The sequence below is a fragment of the Ailuropoda melanoleuca genome, chromosome 14 (genome assembly GCF_002007445.2).
Source record: "Ailuropoda melanoleuca isolate Jingjing chromosome 14, ASM200744v2, whole genome shotgun sequence".
Taxonomy (NCBI): domain Eukaryota; kingdom Metazoa; phylum Chordata; class Mammalia; order Carnivora; family Ursidae; genus Ailuropoda; species Ailuropoda melanoleuca.
This window is the reverse complement of record NC_048231.1, coordinates 1529406-1554347: the sequence shown is the minus strand read 5'-3', so window position 1 is coordinate 1554347 and position 24942 is coordinate 1529406. Positions and strand designations below refer to the sequence as shown.

General features: G+C 36.6%; 1 protein-coding gene and 1 pseudogene across 3 annotated transcripts in view; both read right to left on the bottom strand.

Annotated features, from left to right (window-relative positions):
- Positions 1-24942, bottom strand: part of ARID4A (AT-rich interaction domain 4A) — a 65100-nt gene that overhangs the window by 7429 nt on the left and 32729 nt on the right. For 2 of the 3 annotated variants that reach the window (XM_011225422.3, XM_019799935.2), the window contains exons 12-21: positions 22863-22935; positions 21623-21717; positions 21372-21469; positions 20605-20836; positions 16804-17054; positions 14157-14354; positions 10347-10431; positions 9103-9304; positions 5783-6913; positions 4757-4861 (exon numbers count right to left, since the gene is read on the bottom strand). In XM_011225422.3, coding sequence (XP_011223724.1) covers positions 4757-4861; positions 5783-6913; positions 9103-9304; positions 10347-10431; positions 14157-14354; positions 16804-17054; positions 20605-20836; positions 21372-21469; positions 21623-21717; positions 22863-22935 — 2470 coding nt within the window. The remainder of the gene's footprint in view (positions 1-4756; positions 4862-5782; positions 6914-9102; positions 9305-10346; positions 10432-14156; positions 14355-16803; positions 17055-20604; positions 20837-21371; positions 21470-21622; positions 21718-22862; positions 22936-24942) is intronic. The other variant, XM_002913016.4, reaches the window with a different exon arrangement.
- On the bottom strand, positions 4871-5511 carry LOC100469651 (annotated as a pseudogene).

Below are 24942 nucleotides of genomic sequence, written 5' to 3'. Positions count from 1 at the left end.
ATGTTTCATTCCCCCTTCTGATTACCCCCCTTTTCTTTATCCCTTTCTTCCCCTACCGATCCTCCTAGTTCTTATGTTCCATAGATGAGAGAAATCATATGATAATTGTCTTTCTCTGCTTGACTTATTTCACTTAGCATTATCTCCTCCAGTGCCGTCCATGTTGCAGCAAATGTTGAGAATTCGTTCTTTCTGATAGCTGAGTAATATTCCATTGTATATATGGACCACAGCTTCTTAATCCAGTCATCTGTTGAAGGGCATCTCGGCTCCTTCCATGATTTGGCTATTGTGGACAATGCAGCTATGAACATTGGGGTGCATATGGCCCTTCTCTTTACTACGTCTGTATCTTTGGGGTAAACACCCAGTAGTGCAATGGCTGGGTCATAGGGTAGTTCAATTTTTAACTTTTTAAGGGACCTCCACACTGTTTTCCAGAGTGGCTGTACCAACTTGCATTCCCACCAACAATGTAGGAGGGATCCCCTTTCTCCACATCCTCTCCAACAATTGTTGTTTCTTGCCTTGTCTATCTTTGCCATTCTAACTGGCGTAAGGTGGTATCTCAGTGTGGTTTTGATTTGAATTTCCCTGATGGCTAATGATTTTGAACATTTTTTCATGTGTCTGTTAGCCATTTGTATGTCTTCATTGGAAAAGTGTCTGTTCATATCTTCTGCCCATTTTATGATTTGTTTATTTGTTTCTCATGTATTGAGTTTGAGAAGTTCTTTGTAGATCTTGGATACCAGTCCTTTATCTGTGGTGTCCTTTGCAAATATATTCTCCCATTCCGTGGGCAGTCTCTTAGTTTTTTTGACTGTTTCCTTGGCTGCAAATGCACGAATTTCTTAACAGTAAAGAAATGGAAATCTACATGCCCACCGATAGGAAAAATGTTAAAAATTACATATACTTGATTCTTGAACAACTGGTTGGGGTTAGGGGGACTGTCCCCCATGCAGTCAAAAATCTGCATTTACTTTTGATTCCCCAAAAACTTAATTAATAATAGCCTACTGTTGACCAGAAGCCTTACTGATACCATAAAGTTGATTAACACATATTGTGTACGTTATATACAACATTATATAGTATATTCTTAAAATAAAGCTACAGAAAATGTTAGAAAATCGTAAGGAGAAAATACATTTACAGTATTCTAAAAAATCTGTAGATCTGCACAATTTAAACCCATGTTGTTCAAGGGTCAAATATACTATTGAATACTTCGTTAAAGTTGTTAAGAAGAATGAGCTAAAGTTTATAAAAACAAAAATGGCAAAATACCCATATATACTGTTAAATAAAAAAGCAAAGTTATAAAACAATATGTATAGTATTGTGCCATTTATGTTTAAAACAAGATATAAAACCACCGAAACTGCATAAATGAAAAAGCACAAAAAATACTTGACGTATGCACATCCTTTAACATATGTATAATAAAACGTGAGCAGATACTTGTTTGCAAGTCTGTCCCTCCTCACCAAATTTATACTCAGACATGCTTTTGCTTTTCACTTGATAACAAATTAGAATACTCTCAGTTTTACCCTTCCCCCCCAATCTCATACCCTACTACTTCCACCCTACTCTCAAAAGCCAACTTTGCCTTCTACCAAAAAGGCAAAGTTGAATGTTACACACTCAATTTCCCAGCCCCTCCTCTACCTGTATCTGTCTTTATTAACTTTTGAGGGGAGCTCAGAAAGAGAAGAATGTTTTTGAAGACTAATCTCTTCAGCTGTACTCTTAAAACCATCCCCTCACAGCTCCTCTGGCATATCCTAACAACGATTATCCATCTTCTTTTATCTTCAGCTTCTTTTCCCAGTCTACCAACATGCTTAAATCTCTCCCACCCTGTGAGAGGGAGGGAAAAGAAAACTTCCCCTTTAAGCTGGCACCTCTTTCCTTCTCCTTAAAGTCAAATTTCTTGAAAGAAATTCTTTGTTATCCTGATTTCCACACCTTCTAATCACATTCCCATGTTCTTGTTAGGGTCCCAACATTTACAATTCACCAAATTCAGTGAATGTATTTTAATCCTATTGCATATCCTATAGCATTCAAAACGTCTTTCTTATTCAAACCCACTAGTGTTTAGTGATTTGTATTTGTCTCTGATCAGTACCCATATAAAGAGATAGCCCACTGAATTCTATTCTTGGTTCTTTTTCTTTTCATTTTACAACTCCCCCATAGCAATCTCATGATCTTGCAGTCCTTCACACAACCATCTTCTAAAAAGACTTTTTTTTTTTTTTAAAGATTTTTATTTATTTATTTGACAGAGATAGAGACAGCCAGCGAGAGAGGGAACACAGGCAGGGGGTGGGAGAGGAAGAAGCAGGCTCATAGCGGAGGAGCCTGATGTGGGGCTCGATCCCAGAACACCAGGATCATGCCCTGAGCTGAAGGCAGACGCTTAACGACCGAGCCACCCAGGCGCCCCACTGAGCCACCCAGGTGCCCCTAAAAACAGACTCTTCTAAGCTCCAGACTCCTACACTTTCCTAATACTGGGTACCTCTAACTCAACATTCCCTAAATTACTCTTCCAACAACCCGCTGCTACTTCTGTATTCCATATGTTCGTTAACCAGTCCCCCATATGTTCGTTAACCAGTCCCTCATATGTAACTAATAATAACTGAATCCTAATGATTTCACTTCCCATCTCTTTAATTCATTTCTTCCTGCCCAATATTAAGTTCCAAAAGTAAAACTGATGATCTCTTTTCTTTTTTTTTAATCTTTTTAACTTTAGACAATCTTCAAACTTACAACAAAATTGTAAGAACAGTTACCAAAAAATGTTTTCCTGACCCATTTGAAGGTTAAGTTGCCCAGCCATATTTGAGTACTTCAGTGTTTTTTTCTTACAAACAAGAACATTCTCCTTGTGTTAGTTATCTGCAAACTGGCCCTAAACTGAGCAGTTTAAAACTACAAATGGTTAATATCTCACAGTGTCTGAGAGCTGGAATCTGGGAGCAGCTTGGCTGTGTGGTATGGCTCAGGGAATCCTGTGATGTTGCAGTGAAGCTTTTAGCTGAAGCTGTGGTCTCTGAAGACTTGACTGGAGCTGAAGAATATGTTTCCAAGATGGTTCACTCACGTGGCTTTTGGCAGGAGGCCTCAGTTCCTTGCTTGATGTTGGCAGGATGTGCTCAGTTCACCATGTGGACCTCCCCATAGACTGCTGTGTCCTCAGGACTTGGCAACTAACTTTCCCCAGACCAAGTGATCCAAGGGAGAGCAAGGAGGAATCTGCAGTGCCTTTTATGACCTATTCTCTGAAGTCATACTGTATCACTTCATTCAGCCCACATTCAAGGGAAGGGAATTAGGCTTTGTCTCTTGAAGGGGAGAGTATCAACAGATTTGTAGATATGTTTTTAAAACCACCATACACTTAGAGAACCATAAAACAACAATCAAAATCAGGAAATGAACACAAACATATTATCACCTAATCCTCAGATCCCATACAAGTTTCTCTACTTGACCCAATAATGTCTTTTGTAGCAATAGGATCCAGGTGAGAATCATCCACTGCTTTTAGTTGTCATGTCTCATAAGAGTCCTTTAAATCTGCAACAGTTCCTCTTTGACTTTCATGACCTTTGCAATTTCTTAAATTACAGACCAGTTATTTTATAGAAGATCCTTCAGTTGGAATTTGGTGATGGTTCCTCATGATTATATTCAGGTTATGCATCTTTGACAGGAATATCACAGATGTGCTGCTGTGTTCCTGTCACATCCTGCCAGGTAGTATGTGATTCCCATTTGTCCATTACTGGTGGTGTTCAGTTTGATCGTTTGACAAACGTATCTGCCAGGCACTATGACATTATTCAGTTACCCTTTGTAATTCCTGCTGCCACTCTCTTCTCATTTCCCGTCATTCCTCTTCTCTACATCTGTATTGTCCAGCCACACGTGGCTCTGAGAACTTCAAATATGGTTCAAATGTTTTCCTTTGAAATGCCTTTTATCTTGTATAAATTATATGCTCCCTCCATGGGATATGTATCTACTGTCACCTAGAATTTTCCTTTGAGACTTGTATGAAGGCATGTTTTGGACATAAAACTTTAATTTGTCAAAATCAACCATGTTTATTTCTACTATATTCTACAACTTAGTTTTCTTCTATATTGTACAGAAGTCTTTCTCAAGTATTCTATTTATACTGATTTACTAATTTCCTTGTTTGTTTCCATAAGAATCTTATTATCTTCTTGTTTTAAAAATACCATGATACTATTTAGAAATCAGCTTTTCTAGATTAAAGTAAACCATTCCATTCAGAAATGTAAACTTAATCTGCTTTTACCACTAGAGCAAATATTACTTTCCTATTATTTAAGATCCTCAAATACATTCAATATTAAACCACTTTACATAAGAAATACAAATGAAATAAGCATAAAAAATAATCACAGCTATCCCAGCTCTAAATAAAATTGGTAAGCCCCTTCAGTTTAAAAATTAGTGGAAAAATTGCTATTTCCAGAACATGATAAACCAAACATTAAAAACATGTTTTTTATTAAGTAAATTCTACCCCCAACGTGGGGCTTGAACTCACAACTCTGAGATCAAGAGTTGCGTCCTCTACCAAGTGAGCCAGCCAGCCACGCCTAAACCAAATTTATTTTTAAATTGACACAAATGATCAAACCAACAAAATGCTGGAAATATGAACACTGTGCTAAGGCCAGCACTGGAAAGCACCAACCTGTTCCATTCTTTTCACTTTTGGCTACAGCACTTGTTCGCTTTGGGGTACGCTTTTGCTTTTTTGCCAGTAATCCACTATTTCCATCACTTGGCCTTTTCTGACCTGAAATAAGGGGAAAGAGACAATTGAAAAAAATATGTATCTACTTGGGATACCATTAGTTTATTATAAAAGAGAGACATGGAAATTATTTACATGATGAAAGATTTCACAACTTCAGTGGAATGGGCAGCTTCACATGATGCCATTTTCAATAATGATTTATTCAGTCTACAAGCTTTCCAAGAATGTCACCCTCTCTAAATAAAAAACAATCCTTTTCATCTAGAATGACTTTGGCGCCTCCATATTCTGGGAGAAGAACTTTATCTCCAACTTTCATCCTAACTGGTTGGATCTCTCCACCCTTTCCTTTAGAGCCCGATCCAACAGCTACTACTGTTGCTTGCAGTACATCTCCATGAGATTTTTCTGGAAGCATAATGCCTCCTTTGGTTACAGTTTCAGCTGCACTCCTTTCAACTAAAAGTCAGAGGGGGAAGAAACTTTCTAAACGCCTGTCCTGCCATGACTCTGGCTACCACAGTTCATGCCCCGCTCTCCAGCCGCTGCCATGGCAAGAGCCGCTATAATTATTCACTTGTCTACTCCATATAAATTTCTACATAAACTTTTTTTTTTAGGGGTGCCTGGGTGGCTCAGTCGTTAAGCGTCTGCCTTCGGTTGAGCGCATGATCCCAGGGTCCTGGGATCGAGCCCCACATTGGGCTCCCTGCTCTGCTGGGAGCCTGCTTCTTCCTCTCCCACTCCCCCTGCTCTTGTTCCCTCTCTTGCCGGCTGTCTCTCTGTGAAAAAACCCATTTTTTTTTTTAAAGGCAGGGGAAGGGAGAGGAGGGGGTAGGAGGGAGAGAATGAATAGGAGGGAGGAAGGGAACTTTACCGCTCAAGAGTTCTTAAAACTCTTAACTTACTAATGTGGGGGTTGAACATAAAAGGCTGATATTCTCCCTAGAAATTCCTTACCTTTCTCTCTGTTTTCTCTTTCTTGAACAATTATACTACAGGTACCAGAGGCAACACCGGCGTCAAATCCATTTGCTGATTCCCTCTCACAGAGACCTTCTTGAGATTCTTCAGCAATGCTATCAACTTCAATGGTTATGTCACTCTCGCTTTTTATACTTCGAGACTCATCTTGACTGAGAGTAAGTGGTGAAGCTACTGAAAAGTTATGCTGTACTACAGGAGGTAGGGCAGGTGGGATAGAAACGAGAGAGTTAGACTCAGAGCTTTCAGCTACTACATCTTCAGTACTGGTCTTATCTTTCTCATCCAAATCATCCAAATCGACTTCATGGCAAACCAAAGTCTCAGGCCCAATCAGAGGCATTGCATCCTCTTCTTCTTTCAGTGGAGTATTTACAGTTTCTTCAGCTGGATTGTCAAATTTTTCACTAGTTAACTCTTGAATGCGTTGGTTTGACTCTGCAATTAATGATGGCATTCCTTCATTTTCTATTTCAAAATGTTGTTCAAAATTTAAGTTTTTCATTCCCTCAGATGCAACACAGTCACTGGTCTTTTCTTGAGATATGCTATTTGTCATTTCTATTCCATTCTCAATTCTTGTTTTTTTCTCTGGTGATGACTGTCCCAGTATTTTCCGTTTCAACTTTTTTTCTTTTGCACATTGGTCAGTTTCATCTTCAGTAGAAGAAAAGTTTTTACTGTCTAATGAAGAAAATTCCAGACTCTGAACTTCTATATGAGGTTCACTTCCTGCTTCATCCTGGCTAAATGATGAAATCTTTATAATTTCTAAAGAAAGATCTTTTGTCTTGCTTCGTCTTCCCTTTCCCTTAGGAGATTTTTCAGCCTCTTTCTTAACTTCTTCTGTGTGTTCCACTTTATTTCCAAAAATCTGTACTATTTGTTCATTTTCTCCAACTTCTAACTTCAGTGTTTCTAAAGGCTGCATTTGCGTCCTTTCATTTTCTTTTAATATATGTGCAGCAATCTTTGGATTTTCTTCATCTAGTTTATCATCATTTAAATTTTCATTTTTTTCTAGTTCTTTAATATCAGGAGAAAGTTCTTCATTCATCAAATTCTTTTCTAAAAGGTCTTCTGTTTCACTATCAGATGAACAAGAGTCTGTAGAAGGAAATATCATATTACAAAGGTTTCTATCTTAATTACCATAACTTTAGAATAAAAATTCTACCAAGAAAACTCTTAATCATGTATCTCTGAATACCTCCCTGTAGAAATTTCTGATAAACCATACATTTGTGCCCAAAATGAGGGTATTTCCAATTAAACTCCATGTAAAAAATACAATACATTGAAAATATTACAATACATTGAATACATTGAATACATTGAATACAATACATTCAATACATTGAAAATATTACTATCTCAATTCTATAAAAGAACTATTTTGCATTTTTCACTAGTATCATGTTTAGGCTGTGACATTTTTTCACTAGTATCATGTTTAGGCTGTGTTAATCCTTAGAAAAATCAAAGGACTAGGGGAGCCTGAATGGCTTAGTCGGTTGAGCGTTCCAACCGACCTGGATCATGATTTTGGGGTTGTACGATTGAGCCCCTTGTCGGGCTCCACACTCAGCAGGGAATCTGCTTGGGATTCTCTCTCTCCCTCTGCCCTTCCCCCCCTGCACGCACTCTCTAAAATAAATAAATCTTTAAAAAAAAAAAAATCAAAGGACTAGTACTGAGATTATATTAAGTTAATACATTAAGTAGTTTGATTTGAAATCTAGTAGTGATTAATAATTATCTGATTAATAAATGTGACAGGGCATTTTGTATCCCTAGAAAGAATTATTTAAAATAACTCTGGAAAGAAGAGATGTACAAAATGAGCAATATGAATTCCCAAAACTTTAAATGTTCTCCTGATTAAGACATAAAAGTACAGGCAAGCTACCTTTTTTTTTTTTTTTAAAGATTTTATTTATTTATTTGACCTAGAGAAGGAGAGAGAGAGCACAAGCAGGGGGAGCGGCAGGCAGAGGAAGAAGCAGGCTCCCTGCTGAGCACAGAGCCCAACACAGGGCTGGATCCCAGGACTCTGGGATCATGACCTGAGCCAAAGACAGACACTTAACCAACTGAGCCACCCAGATGCCTCTAGTCTAAGTGAACTTCTTGCAAAATAAATCATTCTCTTTAATTTATTTATTCATTCAACAGAGATAGAGACAGCCAGTGAGAGAGAGAACACAAACAGGGGGAGTGGGAGAGGAAGAAGCAGGCTCATAGCGGAAGAGCCTGATGTGGGGCTCGATCCCATAACGCCGGGATCATGCCCTGAGCCGAAGGCAGACGCTTAACCGCTGTGCCACCCAGGCGCCCCATAAATCATTCTCTTTAAGTTAAAGAATTTTTAAAATAATAAAGTAGGGCTGTAAGATTGTACAGCAGCTATAAAATATAAAAATTCTTCCCTCGTGGCGATCATATTGTAAACAAGTTCAAAAAGGCAAACTTAAATGTATTTTTTTAAGCAAAAAGGTATATGGTTTTGTGGTTTTATCATATTCAAAATTTAGAATCCAGTTCTCATGTTAAAAAAAGAACCTTTATCTGGGAGTTGAGTGAGACTAAGACTACTATGTAGAGTTTTGTAGGCTGTACACTGCACAAGAACATGCTATCTAAGGACACCTTTCACTTTGTGGGCATCTTCCATTTGTGTATTATGACAACTTTCCAACAGATGGCAGTAATGAGGTAGGAGCATGCCCTTTTCTAATTCACCCAGAAAACACCATATGGACAAATGGCAGTCTTGTAGTTCAGAACAGGTTTTTTCTTGAAGTCAGGGAAAATTTTATATAAGACCACTATCTAACATTTAAAGGTAAAAAAGTGGGGGGAAAAGTTAAAAGCAACACAGAATATGTTCACCTATACTCATCACAAAATGCCTCCACCACATTGGTTTATGCTTTTGAACACTTTGGTCTCAGCTTTGTTGAAATATCCTAGGTGAACAGCACTGAATTACAAGAAACACTGGTGCATGCTTTGAAAGACAGGTGCAGCACACAGTAGGACGCATGACTTGTCAACCCATCTTCTTTTAAAATGGACTATTTCTACAATACTGACAAGAAAAGTATTCCCAAATTAAAGTAAAACATCACTAAATTTTAAGTAAACATGTACTAAAATATTTTCTTCAAATCAAATTTTGTGGTTTATATGAGATTAAAAACTTAGATGACTTTCTATGACTATCTCACACAAGTGAAGTTTTATTATTTATATTATTGATTTTTAAAAAATCAACGATCCTCAAAATTGAGCACCTTCCAATCCATTTGACAGAGGTGAGCTGTCTGGCATATTGCTGCGAGCACTTCTGGTACCTGATTTTCCTTCACTGTTTGGAGTCTTAGACAAACCATATGGCATGTTTGATGAAAGTGTAGATTTTAAAGGAGGTCGTCCTCGTTTTGACTTCTGCCTCTCCTCATCCTTCTTTTCATCCTTTTCACTGTCTTCTTTATTCTGGGCAACAACAACAAAATGTATGAGAAGGGCCAGTGCCTTAGAAAAAATAAACATTCTACTTCTCCAAGGAGAACCGTAATTCAAAAAGATTATATATTTTATATGTCAACTCTTAATTTGTGCTTATAGAAACATTAAAAGCAAGTAGTTTTATAACACAGTTTGTATGTATATGAATATGATAGTCTACAGTTTGCCACACTGCAATTACATTGTGAAAGCCAGAGTCCATGCATTAGAGAGATGTACAGCTACTCAGCACTCTCCCCTCATTCCTTACTACTCCCTGAGCACCAGAAAGCTATCTACCATTAAACAGACAAAACACTAGAGAATCTCTATAGCAAAAGCTGAAAATCGAGGGTGTGGATGTGAGTACAACTCGTCAGTAGGTATGTGTTTTAAAATCTAGTATTAGGGGCGCCTGGGTGGTACAGCGGTTAAGCATCTGCCTTCGGCTCAGGGTGTGATCCCGGCATTATGGGATCGAGTCCCACATCAGGCTCTTCCGCTATGAGCCTGCTTCTTCCTCTCCCACTCCCCCTGCTTGTGTTCCCTCTCTCGCTGGCTGTCTCTCTATGTCAAATAAATAAATAAAATCTTTAAAAAAAATTTTTTAAAAATTAAAAAAAAATAAAATTTAGTATTAGCTTTCAAGACAGTGGACTTAAAAAAAGCCTAAAATCCGGCAACCCTGAGTCTGCATCCCACAGGAGACTGGTGAGTTCCACCCTCTCTTGATGAGGAATGTGTCCTCTTTTATGTCACTGTCAATCCTGCTTTACCCTTTTTCTATAGCCCCTATAGACATTTGAGTTTGAAGCCTATATCCTAAGGGGTCCCTGGTTTTTCTCTTTCCTGAAACAGTGTGATAATGTGTTTACATTTTTTACTTTTTTAGCTTCTGGTTTATAAGAGAAAATCACAACTACCTTTTTAATCAAGATGATTATTACAAAGAGAAAACAAGATTCATAAAAAACAGTACAATATAAATAATACCTGTACTTATCATAAGATTATGACTCTATATACATACTTTTGCTTTTTTCTTCTGTTTTTTCTTTGGTCCACCTTTGTCCAAAGGCCAGATTATCCTGTCAGCCTTCACCCATTCATCATACCTTAAAACAAAGAAAAAAGTTACGACTTCAGAATACCTTATTTGAATGTATGCACCAAATAAAACAACAGTGAGAAAACTAAAGAGTTTGGTTCTAGTGTTGGCAGAAACGTGAAGAACACAGGGGCTGGCTTGTTGATAACATGTGCCAGCTTGTACTAGGTGCTTTGTAGACCTGCCACCAACAGGAGAAGGCAAGAGAATTTCTTAGGTTAAACAAGGTTAGAGAAAGAGCTAGGTGGGAAAACTCTATGCAGACTCACGACTGAACTGCTTTTGTTTTCCACAACCACTCTTTTGTTTCCTCCAGATCTGAGCTTAATGAAATACGCTTATGCTACACCTCCATTAATTCTATTGACCAAATAATACAAAGAGAAGTTAGGTGAATTCATATTTGTAATATGATCAGCTCCAGGTTTATTTACAAAGTCCTTGTCAACTCTCTTTTCCTCCCAGAACTCTGTAGCCTCCGGTATTTCTAGTAAAATTTTATTCTGAACTGTGTCACCTCTAAAACTCTGAAATTTTTTAGAGATATTTCATTTCCTTTATCCAAATTTATTCTGTTAAGCTCAAATTGAAAACGCATTTCCCCTATACCTTCTTCCAAAATATTAACATCACTAAAATTTCAACACAGTCAAGTTACTAATCAGGGGCAAATAAGAAATTAAACTTTCTAGAACTAAATACCAGTTCTTACATTATGTAAACATATAGGTATTTATAGAGCTCAATCAAAATCTAAAATCTGAACATTTAAGTAAAAAGCACTACAGGCAGTTCTTGTTTTGAACTGTACCAAGTTAATGAAAAATACCCTCACACTTTGTACCCCAGTTACCATGGTGTCGTGCACAGTAAGGACATAGTTCCAATATCCACATTTTGGTTGACATAGGACCATCACCATACTACGGTTTGAAAACCGTCTCTTCCTGGACTAACCCAATATTTTCATTTTGCCAGGCTTTTAAGTATCTGTACATTCTTATCTCATTTAGAAATATTCACTCATTTGGACATTTACTGAGGGCCTACTAGCATGCCAGGCACTATATGAGGAAGTATGTAGAGAATAATAGAGAAGAGGAGGAAGGTCCTTGCTCTCTGCAACTTGCAACGTGGTGTGAAAGACACAGTAAAATCAAGTATAGTCTGATAAACGCAATGAGAGGGTTACTTATGTATCTGGTCCAGGGCTAACAAAGGAGTACCTGCCCAATTCCAAAATTCCACAGGACATATCAGACAACCAGAAAGCACAGATCTAATCTAGAGTAAACTCGGTCCAGGCCACACTGGCCTGGTCACCACAGTATGTCATGTAGGATTACATTAATACTGCCAACCAAGGGTGATACCAGAATTTCTCAACTCTATACCAGAACTCCCCTCACAGTTGCACATGCTACCCTGTTGTACAAATCCAACTGGATTCTCTAGGAACTACAGTGATTGCTTCAATAAGCAGACCAGAATTACACTATCTTTTAATAGTATGGAAAGACAATGAAAAACCACAAACCATGTGAGTAACTAGTTGGGAAGATAACCAACTAGGAAGAACATGAGCATATAATAAAATGACTGTTGAGAAAAGTCATTTGGTAAAACATTAAAAAGATGAGCACAAAGGATAATAGGAAGGGGACATTCTAGAAAGCAGAAGAACAGACTCACACAGAGGGTAACTAAGAGTGGACGGCAAGGAACTGAACAGAAGCAGAGGAAAAATGAAGGTTATCATGTGCTACAACTGCAAAGGCAGTGACTCAGGGCTGACAAAATAGCCGCCCACCCACCCAATTCAACAATATGTGCATACAAAACAACTGAGCTCGGAGATGGACGGAAGAGTTTGCACAGAATTGTCAAATCATGTGTGCCTGAAACTAGTATGTCATTGTATGTCAACTATAAACATTCAATAATAAACACTTTTTTATTACAAAAGTTTCGGGGTGCCTGGGAGCTCAGTCAGCTATGTCCAACTCTTGATTTCGGCTCAGGTCATGATCTCAGGGTCATGAGATCAAGGCCCCCTCCCCAGCCCCCACCAGGTTCCAGGCTCAGCGGGAGTCTGCCTGAGATTCTCTCTCCCTCTGCCCTCCCCTTGCTCTTGCTCTCAATCTCTCTCTAAAATAAGTAAATAAACTCTTTAAAAAATTTTGATAAGTTTGTTTCTAGTGTTGGCAGAACTATGAATGGCATAGGGACTGGTTTGAGAAATTTTCAAGTTTTATATGCTATTCATTAAACCCATACTCTTAAAATGATGCAAAATGAAAGAAACCTAACTCTCCCTCACTAAAGAAAACAGTCAACGGGCGCCTGGGTGGCTCAGCTGGTTAAGCATCTATCTGCCTTCGGCTCAGGTCATGATCCCAGGGTCCTGGGATCAAGCCCCACCTTGGGCTCCCTGCTCAGCAGGGAGTCTGCTTCTCCTTCTCCCTCTGCTGCTCCCCCTGCTTGTGCTATCTCGCTCTTTCTTTCTTTCTTTGTCAAATAAATAAATAAATCTTTAAAAAAAAAAAAAAAAAGGTCAACATTTATTGAGCACTTACTACGTGCCAGGCACTGTTCTAAACACTTTGTATATTAATACTGGTGTTAAGCACTACTTCTCACAACATCTCTATAAAGTAGGTACTTTATCTTCCCCAATTTAGAGGTGAGGGAATTGACACATAACAGAGCACACTTCCAGTATGTAGGGAAACCTCGAAGCGCTTTGGCTCCAAGCAAATACGGGGCAAGCAGAGATATTAAACACACAGGATTTTTCAAAAGAGAAAGAGAGAAGCAGTCCCTGACATTCAGGAACTGGCCTACCACTATCAGCTACAGAGCTGATTCAGCACTCATAGCTAGGTCCTGTTGTTCTCCTGTTGAACAAGAACAATGTCACAGAACATCAACATCAGACAAGTCTGCTCCATGACCATGATGGATCAAGACAAAAACAAGACCACTTTGTAATAGTGTCTAAATACAGGGGAAAAAAGGAACATTAGCCAAGCCATAAAAAGACCTACATCCTTTTTATCTTGAATGATTGCTGCTTCTTTACCAATTACAGCACTAATCTTGGTCTAGTCTTCTCTTCTTCTAAATAAGATTTATTAAGATAACCAAATCACAGAATTATCATCACTTCATGACCATGTCCAACCCAGAGCAAAGCCCACTTCCTTAAACCCCCAAATCACCTAGCAAGCTCAAATCTGAGTCTTTTCTAATCTTTTTTAAATTAACCAATTCATAATTATTACAATGCTTGATACAAGCTTGATTTTGAATATATGTAATAAACAAACCACTTGCACTGCTGGGAGCTGCAGGCCTGCCTCCCTGCCCATGTCCTGCAGGATGTTTCCACAAAATCCTGGGCTATTGCTGTTCCCAAAGGCAGTGCCCTAGACTTTCATTAATTCATCTAATACCCTCTTAATGAGATGCCCCATTGTATCCCATACTGTGTGTTCTCCCTCCTGCAAATGAGTAATAAATCCAATCTATTCAACTATAGATAGGATCTTGGTGGGGTGGAAGTACTGACCTAGCTAGTAAAGCAGTGGGGATGTTGAAAGTTTTGGACAATTCAGATAAAAGGTATGCTTTGTAAATACCTCTATATCATTTGCTTTAGTCAACATTAAACTGATCTTTTTGAACTATGTTAAGAAATTGCAATAGTAAGAAAATAAATTTCTTGCTTACCTGACATTCCATCCATAGTAATGTACCAAGTATAAAACTTCTCCATCATCAATTTCAGTGCTTTTAATACTAGCTTCATAGATTTTCTGCGTTTTCCCTCGACCGTATTTTACTTTCACTTTGGTTCCTGTTAGGCAGGGTTCCATGTCTTCATCATCTTCCTCCCCTTCAGAGTCACATTTGCTTTCAGTTTCTTCCCTGTGGCAAGTTATAACATTGATAATGCTACTAATAAGTTAATGGAGAACCAACTAATATATGCTAAAAGAATCCAACATGTAGAATAGTCAAAACCTAAGTATTACCTTAATAACATGTCAGTGGAGGAGGAGAAGAAGGAGGAGAAGGAGAAGATTTTTACGGACTACCTATTAAGGAATTTATTATGTAAAGGTGCACTGTACCACAAGTAAATCTATATTTCTTAAAGGCCAATCAATAATCACAGTTAATGATGATGTAGATTCCGATTAATCACTTTTGATAAAACTAAGATCCATATGCTTTGAAAAAGTCTTTAGGAGTCATAATCAAGTGCCACCTTATTATGTGAAAATTATCTAGCTTGTAACTTCTGCAACAAAATTGTCTTAAAATCTACTACTCTGCTCAATTTGGAATGGTTCTTCAAAACTGTTTTGTGGGCAGAAAAATGAAGAAGGGCTATCTACCTGAGTAACTATCTTTTAAACTAGTTTGTATTTTAAAGGTTACTCTACCCTAGCAAAGAAACAATAGATATTTGAATATTAGGTCACTTGCGGAAACTGTGAGATAGCACTAGAGCAAAGCTTTGTGTATCTTGTATTGATTTCTACGTGTTTTTACTTCTCTCCCATCAGCTTTCCTTTGTTTCAAATAATCAGGTACAAAAGAGAATGGCATAGGGAGGGCCAACAGTATTTTAAACATTTTCACAGACAAAACATTCTGTATTAACCCTGGCAAGGATTCAGAAGAGATTTGCACCAAAGATCATCCTAGTGTCGTCAGTTTTAAATGCTTCAGAGGAGGAATTGTGCTCTAAAAAACATAGGGCATTAATTTGGGGACCACTAGGGGAACCAACATGAAGAAGCTTTTTCAACCCCATTTGCCCTGGGAATGTTTTATCTCGAAAGACACCTTCCACATTATATCCTGATAAGGTAATTCCAAAATACTAAGAAACTACTTCAAACAGAAATCTCTACAGATTCAGAAAAATCTCATTTCCATGATTCCTGTTATATAATGAGAATACAGACTATGTTTGTCTAAATATTCGATCTTTAAATAAAAGGGAATATTGTTCTTCATATTTAAGTCTGTGAAACTTTCTCTAAAATAAGTATCTGTTCCATTTACATATCAACTATAAAGGCTTTTTAAAACTACATATTTTACATATATAAATGTGTTATGTGTTTTATGTATTATGTACATATAACATATACTTTGATGTTTATTTTTAACAAAACTTCAAACTATAATTAAGCCCTACATTTTTTAAGTGGTTCACCTCTGCTTAAATTTACTGTCCAAATGTTTGAAATACTACATTCACATCATTATATTCAACTCTAAAGATCTCTTCCCAGGTTTCCTAATACTAATCCTACTTCACTACAGAACTTTCTTTATTCACTAATCTAATTCACATGTAATTATGATAGCTCTTCTACCTATTTGTACTGATTCATAAAATTACATCTTCCACTCACCAGTCATTCCTAATTTTCCAAATATTTTCTCAATGGTTAATTTTCAGATGGGTGTCAGCCACTAGTTGGATGCAGCAGGCTACTTTTCCCCAATTTTGCTTAACAACTCAAATTTCTAGAAAATTTATCATCATATAATAACTGAAAAGTAACTATGGAGAAGAGCTTATGTTACAAGAATGTGTTATGCTGTTGTTGCTGAATTAAAATTCATTTTTTAGTAGCATATAAAAATTAGTAAATCCATTTGACAACACAGAAATGGCCAACTAAACACAGTCGGACATTACTTTGATCTAGCTGGACTGCCTCATCTTTGGTTATTTTTAAGTCAGTTCAGTCCATAAATGTATAATACATGGAAAAAAAAAATACCAACACTCAACAGCAAACAGGATGGACATTAAAAAAACTGAAATTTATTGGTGTGATGTGGGGCAAGAATGTATTCTCCAAACTAGAATCAGGGGTGCATGCCACTTATTCCAATACAATAACTTGAAAAAGAAAAATGTCTTAGATCAAGCTAACACACAGAAACATCTGCTAGTACTGTGCACCCATGTGTTTGTTAGCTTTCCCACATTGTACCTTTTTTAAAATGGAATTTTTGCTGTCGCTGTTTCCTCTTGTCCACTTCCTCCATTTTTCTCCAGCTCCCTTCCCTGCTGTCAACTGCAGGACCTTTCTTTTGACTGGGTGGCGCAGCCTTCTTTGAGGCCACTGTTTAGGGCACAAGTGCTATTAAAATGGTGCGACCAGTATATTCTCCAATTCCGAAAGGCGATACACATCATCTTCACAATGTGTCTCACCTTCATTAGACAAGAGGAACGGAAGTCCCAATAAGAAAACATTCCCTCAAACCTGAATCTCTAGGCAGGAACAGAGCGCTGCTGTACCCCAGACAGGTGCTTCTGGAGAACAAATATAAGATAATGTACCTCTCTTGGCTTTTCTCTTCCTCTTCATCTGAGTCTTTATCAGAATCCTCCTGCTTTTTAATTTTCTTCTCCTTTTGCTTTGGTGTGTTTTTTCTCCCCAGTAGTAGCTCATTTTCTTTTTTCTCTGCGGTTTCATAGTCATCAACGACATCCTTATTTTCTGTATCATTGTCTTTTAATTTGTCTTCTGTTTTCTCTTCTTCAATTTCCTTTTTAATAGAATGTGCATCTCGAGCTATTCTCCTTCGTCCCTAGTAGAAGGGATAAAAGCTTTAAAATAGCTATCACTACAAACAAACGGGGAAAAAGGCAGAAAATGCTTCTTTTTCTTAAACCTTCACAGCAATGACTAGTTTGGCTTGAGACAGGACAATGACAGTCCATCGACCCTTGTGTACTTATCCTTTCAACCCATGTAAATTACTTAATTATGTCCATGTCTACTATGATCCTTGGCTACAAACTACAGAAAAAATAAAAATTTCCTCCTTGGGGCGCCTGGGTAGTGCAGTCGTTAAGCGTCTGCCTTCGGCTCAGGGCGTGATCCCGGCGTTCCGGGATCGAGTCCCACATCGGGCTCCTTGGCTGGGAGCCTGCTTCTTCCTCTCCCTCTCCCCTGCTGTGTTCCCTCTCTCGCTGTCTGTCTGTCACATAAATAAATAAAATCTTTAAAAAAAAAAAAATTTCCTCCTTTGTTCACTTTTATTTTATCTCACTTTTAATATTTCTTGACTACAATAATTTTTTTTTAAATTGAAGTGTAGTTGACATACAAAGTTAATTTCAGGTGTACAACACAGTGATTTGGCAATTATATACATTATGCAGTGCTCACCATGGTAGAGTGTGGTTACCATGTGTCACCAGTCATCACAGTATTACTGACTATACTGCCTATGCTGTACTTGTCAACCCTGTGATTCATAACTGTTAGTTTGTGCCTCTTAATCCCCTTTACTTATTTTGCCTATCCCCACACTCCTTCCCCTCTGGCAACCACCAATTTGTTCTTTGTATTCATGAGTCTGTTTCTATTTGTTCATTTGTTTTTAGATTTCACATATATGTGAAATCATACAGTATTTATCTTTGTAGACTTATTTCACCTGGCATTATTTTATCCCACCTTTAATATTTCTTGACTATACTGAAAGTTCTAAAATAATTAACTAAATATCAATGACACAAGTTAGTAATTATTTAAAAAATAATAAATCAGCCCCCTAAATTATAGACTCTTTAATAGCTCTGTGATCTCTAATTCTATCATTTTTAAGATAAAATTTACACTATCATTTCCTGTGTGACTACATCTTAAAAGGACTGAACTGGGGCACCTGGATGGCTCAGTCAGTTGGGTGTCCACTCTTGATTTTGGCTCAGGTCATGATCTGAGGGTTGTGAGATTGAGCCCCTGCATCAGACTCTGCACTGGGTGTGGAGCCTGCTTGAGAGTCTCTCTCCCTTTCCCTCTGCCCACCCCCCAACCCCCGCACTCTTGCTCTCTAAAGAAAATAAAAATAAAATAGCTTTTAAAAATAAAAAATGAAAGGACTAAATTGCATCAGTGGCCAACAAGTGAGCTGATTTCTTTGAATAAATATCTGCAGAGCTCACTGGGCCGGCAGTAACTTGTTCTTCCCCCAGAAGCTTTTATCTAGCCTCCTGCATGCTCAACTGACCATGAAACTGGTGAGCCATTTCATTCTCTCCTAAAGTCTCCCTCAAGTCCACCTCCTCACACTGGCAGAATTCCCCTCTACTTGGAATAAAGTGAGGATAGAAAAGGGACCAACAACTTAGCACTAGAACGCATTACAATTAATATCTCAGTATAACAAATGTTTTCCCTGGTTCCTGACTATGTGCTATTTAAACTTCAAAGTTAGAAAAAAACATGTATTTTTCTTATCATGAAGAACTAGAATGTAAGTTCCATAAGGGTAGAGACTCTCTTCTGTATCCCATGCGCAGAGCAGCTGTTCTTTAAATACTTGTAGATAAATGAATGAAAACAACTGCTATCTATCAGACTTTAGGCCTATATACCTTTGTCCCAGAAATCCCACTTTTACTTTATTTTTTTAAGTTTATTTATTTAAGTAATCTCAAAACGTGGGGACTGAACTCACAACCCCGAGATCAAGAGTTGTATTCTCTTCCGACTGAGACAGCTAGACACCCTAGAAATTCCATTCTTAGAAGTCTGCCTTCTATATTTAGACAAATGAAGAGGAATTTTTACAAGGATATTTACCACAGCACTTTTGTAATCGTAAAAAATTGGAGAAAATCTAAGGTAATAAATTTATGGTACATCCATACTATGCAGTATTCTGCAGATATTTTCCATAAGATGAGGAACATCTTTAATAACAAAAAAGTATGTCCAAAATACACATAATGGGGGATATTATTCAGTCTTAAAAAGGAAGGAAATTGTGACACAGACATGGATTGAACCTGGAACACATTATACTAAGTGAAATAAGCCAGTCAAAAAAGGACGAAACTGTTAAGATTCCACTTATATGAGATACCTAGAGTAGTCAAATTCATAGGGACAGAAAGTAGAATGGTGGTTGTCACAAGCTGGGGTAGAGAGGAATGGGAAGTTACTGTTTAATGCCTAGTTGCAGTTTTGCAAGACAAGAAAGGTACTGGAGATGGACAGTGGAGATGAGAGCAAAACACGTGAATGCAGTTAATGCCACTGAACTGAACGTTTCAAGATGATACATAATATATTATGTGTATTTACAATTTTTTAAATTAAAAATAAAAATTAAAAAAGACATGAAACAAACCAATTTGAATGTTTCATGAAATTCACTAAAAGATTCTACTTACTGGATATGGTTAAAATGGACAGTTTTAAAAAATGGTTTCTGAACAACTAAAAGAGGTAATTTCATCTCCTCTTTCACTCAAAAATAAATGTAACAGTAACTGAACTCCTTTGATAGTGTGATAATTTTTTTCTCCTAAAATTTAACAAATCCTACCATGTAGACACCATTCGACAATGATCAAAATAGTGGATAACAATCTCTACAAAGGACTTATATACTAATGGAGAAGAAAAGCAGAGTTAGAAGATAAAAGCAGTGTGCACGTGACTAGAAAATAAGATGAAGCATAAAAAACTGCCACAAAAAATGTATGTGGAGTGTGCTGTAGGGTAACAGAGAGAAAAGATCCCACCCAGCTGGAGGCACAAGTATTACAAGAAAGAGATTCATTCACTCAACAACTATTTGGTAAGTCCTTACTTGTAGAAAAAGCACTATACTCAATGCCTGGGATCTGTCAATGAACAGAATAAACATAAACTCCTGCCCTTGTGGAGTGTGAGTCTAGTGCAGACCAGGGTAAAAGAAACAAATATGATAAAGAAAATATAAAGTAAATTACAGATAAAAAGAGCAACATTAGAGGGATTGCAAATAACAAAGAAAGGCGGTAGGTTACAATTTTAGATAAGGTGACCAGGATAAGCTTCAGTGAGCTGACTTTTTAGCAAGACTTGAAGGAAGTAAATACGTGAGATTGACCCCGGATGAGAATGACTTCAACAGACATAAATAGAAAACAATAGGAGGAATGGTTTTTCGGCTAGGAGAAATAATATGTGCTATATATAGGGAAAAAAAAGCCAGACTAGTCTGCCTAAAGCACAACTCAATACTGGAAAATAACCTAGGTTCACTGGACTATTTTTGTGTATATCTGAAAATGTCTGTAATAAAAAATTATAAGTAATGTTTAAAATAAAACAGATAACTACTATTAACCACTTACTCTTGGAGATTTTAATTCTATTTCTTCTCTTTCACTTTCACTGTTTGAATCAATATTTTCCTCAGGTTCACTCTTCACTTCTACTAAAGGCATTTCTTGATCTACTTTTAGAGCCTCTTCCATTGATTCTTCTAAGTCTTTTTTTTCCTCTTTTACTTTTGGTTCATGGTGGTGAACAGTTCTGAACTGAATATTTGCAGAACGGCAGTATTCCTCAAAACCATAGAGATACCTAAACAAACAATATTTCATTTTAGAAAATCTCTGTCTTTATATTTAACTTGAATACTATATTATTAAACACACAGATTTTTTAAAAGTAAAACTCAAGACTTTTTTTTTTTCCAAGTACTTTTTCTATGTTACTAATTTCTCAGTGTTTTATACAGGATTACCAACAGAAATATTCTAAAAGTTCTTCCTGAAAAATCTGCACCTGCGATAACTGAACATAGCTATCAGAGTTTTGATATGAAAGATATTCACCATAAGCGATATAACTCTATAACATGTATCATCATTTCAGACTATTAACACTGCTGCATCCCTGACTTTGAAAAGGAAATCAGGACAACATGAAAAATGGAGTAAAGCAGACTTGGTGCAATGAAATAACGTTCAATCACACGTATCTATTAGCCTAAACCTTTTTATACACTTTCTCTAACTTCAGTGTTCTTTGAGGTGTTCTTGTTAAATTGTTAACAAATTAAATGGAAAATATTCCTGTAATATGTATTCTTTGATGAATAAACTATACTACTTACTTTCTATAAGCAGTTTTTACATTGTAGGAAGCAGCTGAATTCAAAATAGGAATGCCAAGGTCCATATAAATTTGCTTCCATACAGCACCACTATCAATCTGGAAAATTAAGTTTTTATTTGTTAACATTTACAAAGGGAAATAATCTTTACACTAATATTCTAGGTTCATTAAGAAAATGTGTTTATTACCTACAGTGCATATAACAGTGCAACATTAGATAATTTAACTTTTCATTACGTCCTTACTTACATTGTCACATCCGCCTTGATGATAAACCAGTCTAAAGAGTTTGAAGAGATTGAGATCTTTATAGCCCAAAACAGGTGGTTTGTTGATTGGAGTACCTTTTTAACATGAAGGGAAAAATAAAATTTTTATTCAAATGGAAAATGCTGTTACAAGGCTATCAATACAAACCTTTCCAATTTCTAATTTCCCAAGTTTTATTAATCAGAAGCATATATTTAAAGAACCTTAAATTATGTAAGAGAACATAAAATATTCTCTATATTCTTTATACAGCATTGTGATGGTCTTTAGATTTACATCTATGACTAACAAAATCCCATCTCTCACAACTAAAAAAATCACCTGTCACTGAATTGGGTAGAACTAAAACCTACAACTGCAAGGCGTAGCCAACAATGTTGCTGATTCAAGAAGCTTGGGCAAGAACATATATGATGGAAACAGTACAGTTTAGGGCACGGATTCATTTTCACTGCTTGAACACAAAGGTTAAGACTGTTAGCAGTAATCTGAAGGATGATTTCTCAAAGTCACAGAATTCCTGGGACCAATTTACTAGAGGATTTTCCAGGACTTATCTAAAGTCAAAACGTAGAATAATTTATAAAGGCTGTATTTTCTTTAACTCTATTGAAATCCTATTTTAGAAGCACCTGGGTGGCTCAGTTGGTTCAGCCTCTGCCTTCAGCTCAGGTCATGACCCGGGGCCCTAGGATGGAGCCCTGAGTTGGGCTCCCTGATCAGCAGGGAGTCTGCTCCTTCTCCGTGCTCCCTCTCCCTGCTCATTCTCTCTCTCAAATAAATAAATATAATCTTCAAAAAAAAAAAAAAAAAAGAAATCCTATTCTATTTAGATAGGAATTGATCTATTTTTTTTCATTTGTTGAGACCAAGGATCAGGCTAGTTTAACTTGCTGCTAAGACAGCATTAGTAGCTAATGGGTATATAGATTAATATTACAACTGTTCCCTTTCCATTATGGAAATATTATTATAACAGTTTTTGGTTTTGTAAGTCCCAAGTATAATTATACCCATACAATTTTCCTATATATTTCTGTTCAAAATAAATATTAATATTTGTTTTTATTCCAAATACTTATTTTCAACTGCCACTGATCCTTAGGCTTTCCTTAAAATCCAAATCCATATACCCATGATTCTAATAAAAATAATGCGTAAACCTAGAATGTAAAATTGTGAAAGAAATGACTACTTTTAAATAATGAGCATGAAATACCTCTGTCTTCCATAAACTTATAAAGCTGTTGGAGGAAGTTGTCCCTCTCTTCAGGATCAATTTCTTCCTCAGGCTGTAACGGTAAAGTATATAATACATAGAACAATGAATAGGGTGAGATATAGTCTTCTTTTTTAATTTGTCATTGTTGTTGTTTTATGAACCCAACACAGAGGAATTTTAATAAAGCTGAAAATATGAATTTCCTCCAAATTCTACAATGCTAGGCTTTAAGTCATATTTTTACAGAGTTGATTTGATACAGCTGTCAAAATACACAGTCTCTACCCTTCACCCATCTATCACTCCAACCTACCCTTGAATACCAATATAGGGATTAAGACTAGCCATGAGGAAAAGGTTCAGGAATCAGGTAAGAATATTTTCGCCTCAATTGGTTTAGTTTTTTTAAAAATCCATCAAAATAGCATGTGGCCACCCAAATGTATTGACAGATAAGCACAATAATTACAAACATATTTATTATTTAAAAATAACCCACATACAAATGTTAAAAATTGTTATTGTTGAATGAATATAAACTAGGTTGCAAAGTCACATGGCAAAGATTTATTCGTTTTGATAGCACAGTGGTTTAAAGAAATTTATATATATTTAAGTTATTCACAGAATTTCATTTTGTCTCAGGCCCTACCATCCCTTTTGTATTACATTAGCCTCCTTTTCTCAGTCGCTCTTCTTGCAGAGCCTCTGTAAATAAGACTTTGCAACCCATGAAAAGAAAATGAAAACTATTTCTTAAGGAAGGAAACTAGATACATAACTACAAATTAGTTCCTGGGGGTGGGGAATCAGTGGAAACATTCATTTAAAAAAAAAAAAAAACTACTTCTACAAGTACCTATTTAAGTGTTAATTTTACTAATTACATAAATCTCATAAATCTAACAATTTCTTCTTATAATGTCCAAGTCTTGGCTCTAGTCAAACAAATAATTATGGGTTTTAATAAAACATTCCCTTCCCTGATAGACTACTTATAAACTAATACTTGGGAAAATTCTTATTTAAAATATAACAATGCTATGGAAAAACAAAAAAACACTAGTATCTTTCGTCCACATAAATTATTACAATTTAATTTCAGAGTACTGCTTTTCTGCATTCTTAAAGAAGAATTTAGATTTTTGTCTTTCAAAGCAATAATCAAAGCAAAAGCAACTATCAGCCAATAGAGTATTTACATCCCAGAGGGAAAGAGGTCCTTTAAAATTATGTATTCTTTAAGAATCTTAATCGCTAAAATGTAGCAGCCAGAATCAATGAACATGCAACTGATTAAAATATATAATAAAAAACCATGAGGCAATCAAGGGAAAGAGAATAAAATCTTTTAGTACATTCATGCAGAATGATTTATAGCACTGAAGTACTTCGAGTTTTAACAAATACGAAGAAACTAAGTCAAAGTTCTAAGCCTCATAAATTAGCAATACCGAGTTAACGATCAGTACAGAGTTAATAGGGGTCATTACTAAATGTTCCAATCAAAACATGGCAGTTTTTTCCCCATGTGAATTTAAAAACTCTTGCTTTTGCAAGGTAATTAGAACAACTACCAATGAGTTAACTCAAAAAAGAAAAAAAAAGTAATCCATTAGCCCAAGAACCATTTCAAGTATTATTTTTAAAGACTTCTGGGTATGGGGGAAAGAAAAAAACACCTTATGCCTAGACTGCCCCTATGCTTTGCTTCTCCCTCATAATCACAATATTTTCCCCTCAGACCAATACCTCATTTCCAGTAGTTATGATCTTGCAGAATTCAAATAAGACCACTGTATCCAATATACATAAAAAGTATTTTTTAAAAGGCACTGACTTGAAATCAAATTTTTTTTCCAAAAACAAGTAAAAAAAAAAAAAAATGGGGGCGCCTGGGTGGCACAGCGGTTAAGCGTCTGCCTTCGGCTCAGGGCGTGATCCCGGCGTTATGGGATCGGAGCCCCACGTCAGGCTCTTCTGCTATGAGCCTGCTTCTTCCTCTCCCACTCCCCCTGCTTGTGTTCCCTCTCTCACTGGCTGTCTATCTCTGTCGAATAAATAAATAAAATCTTTA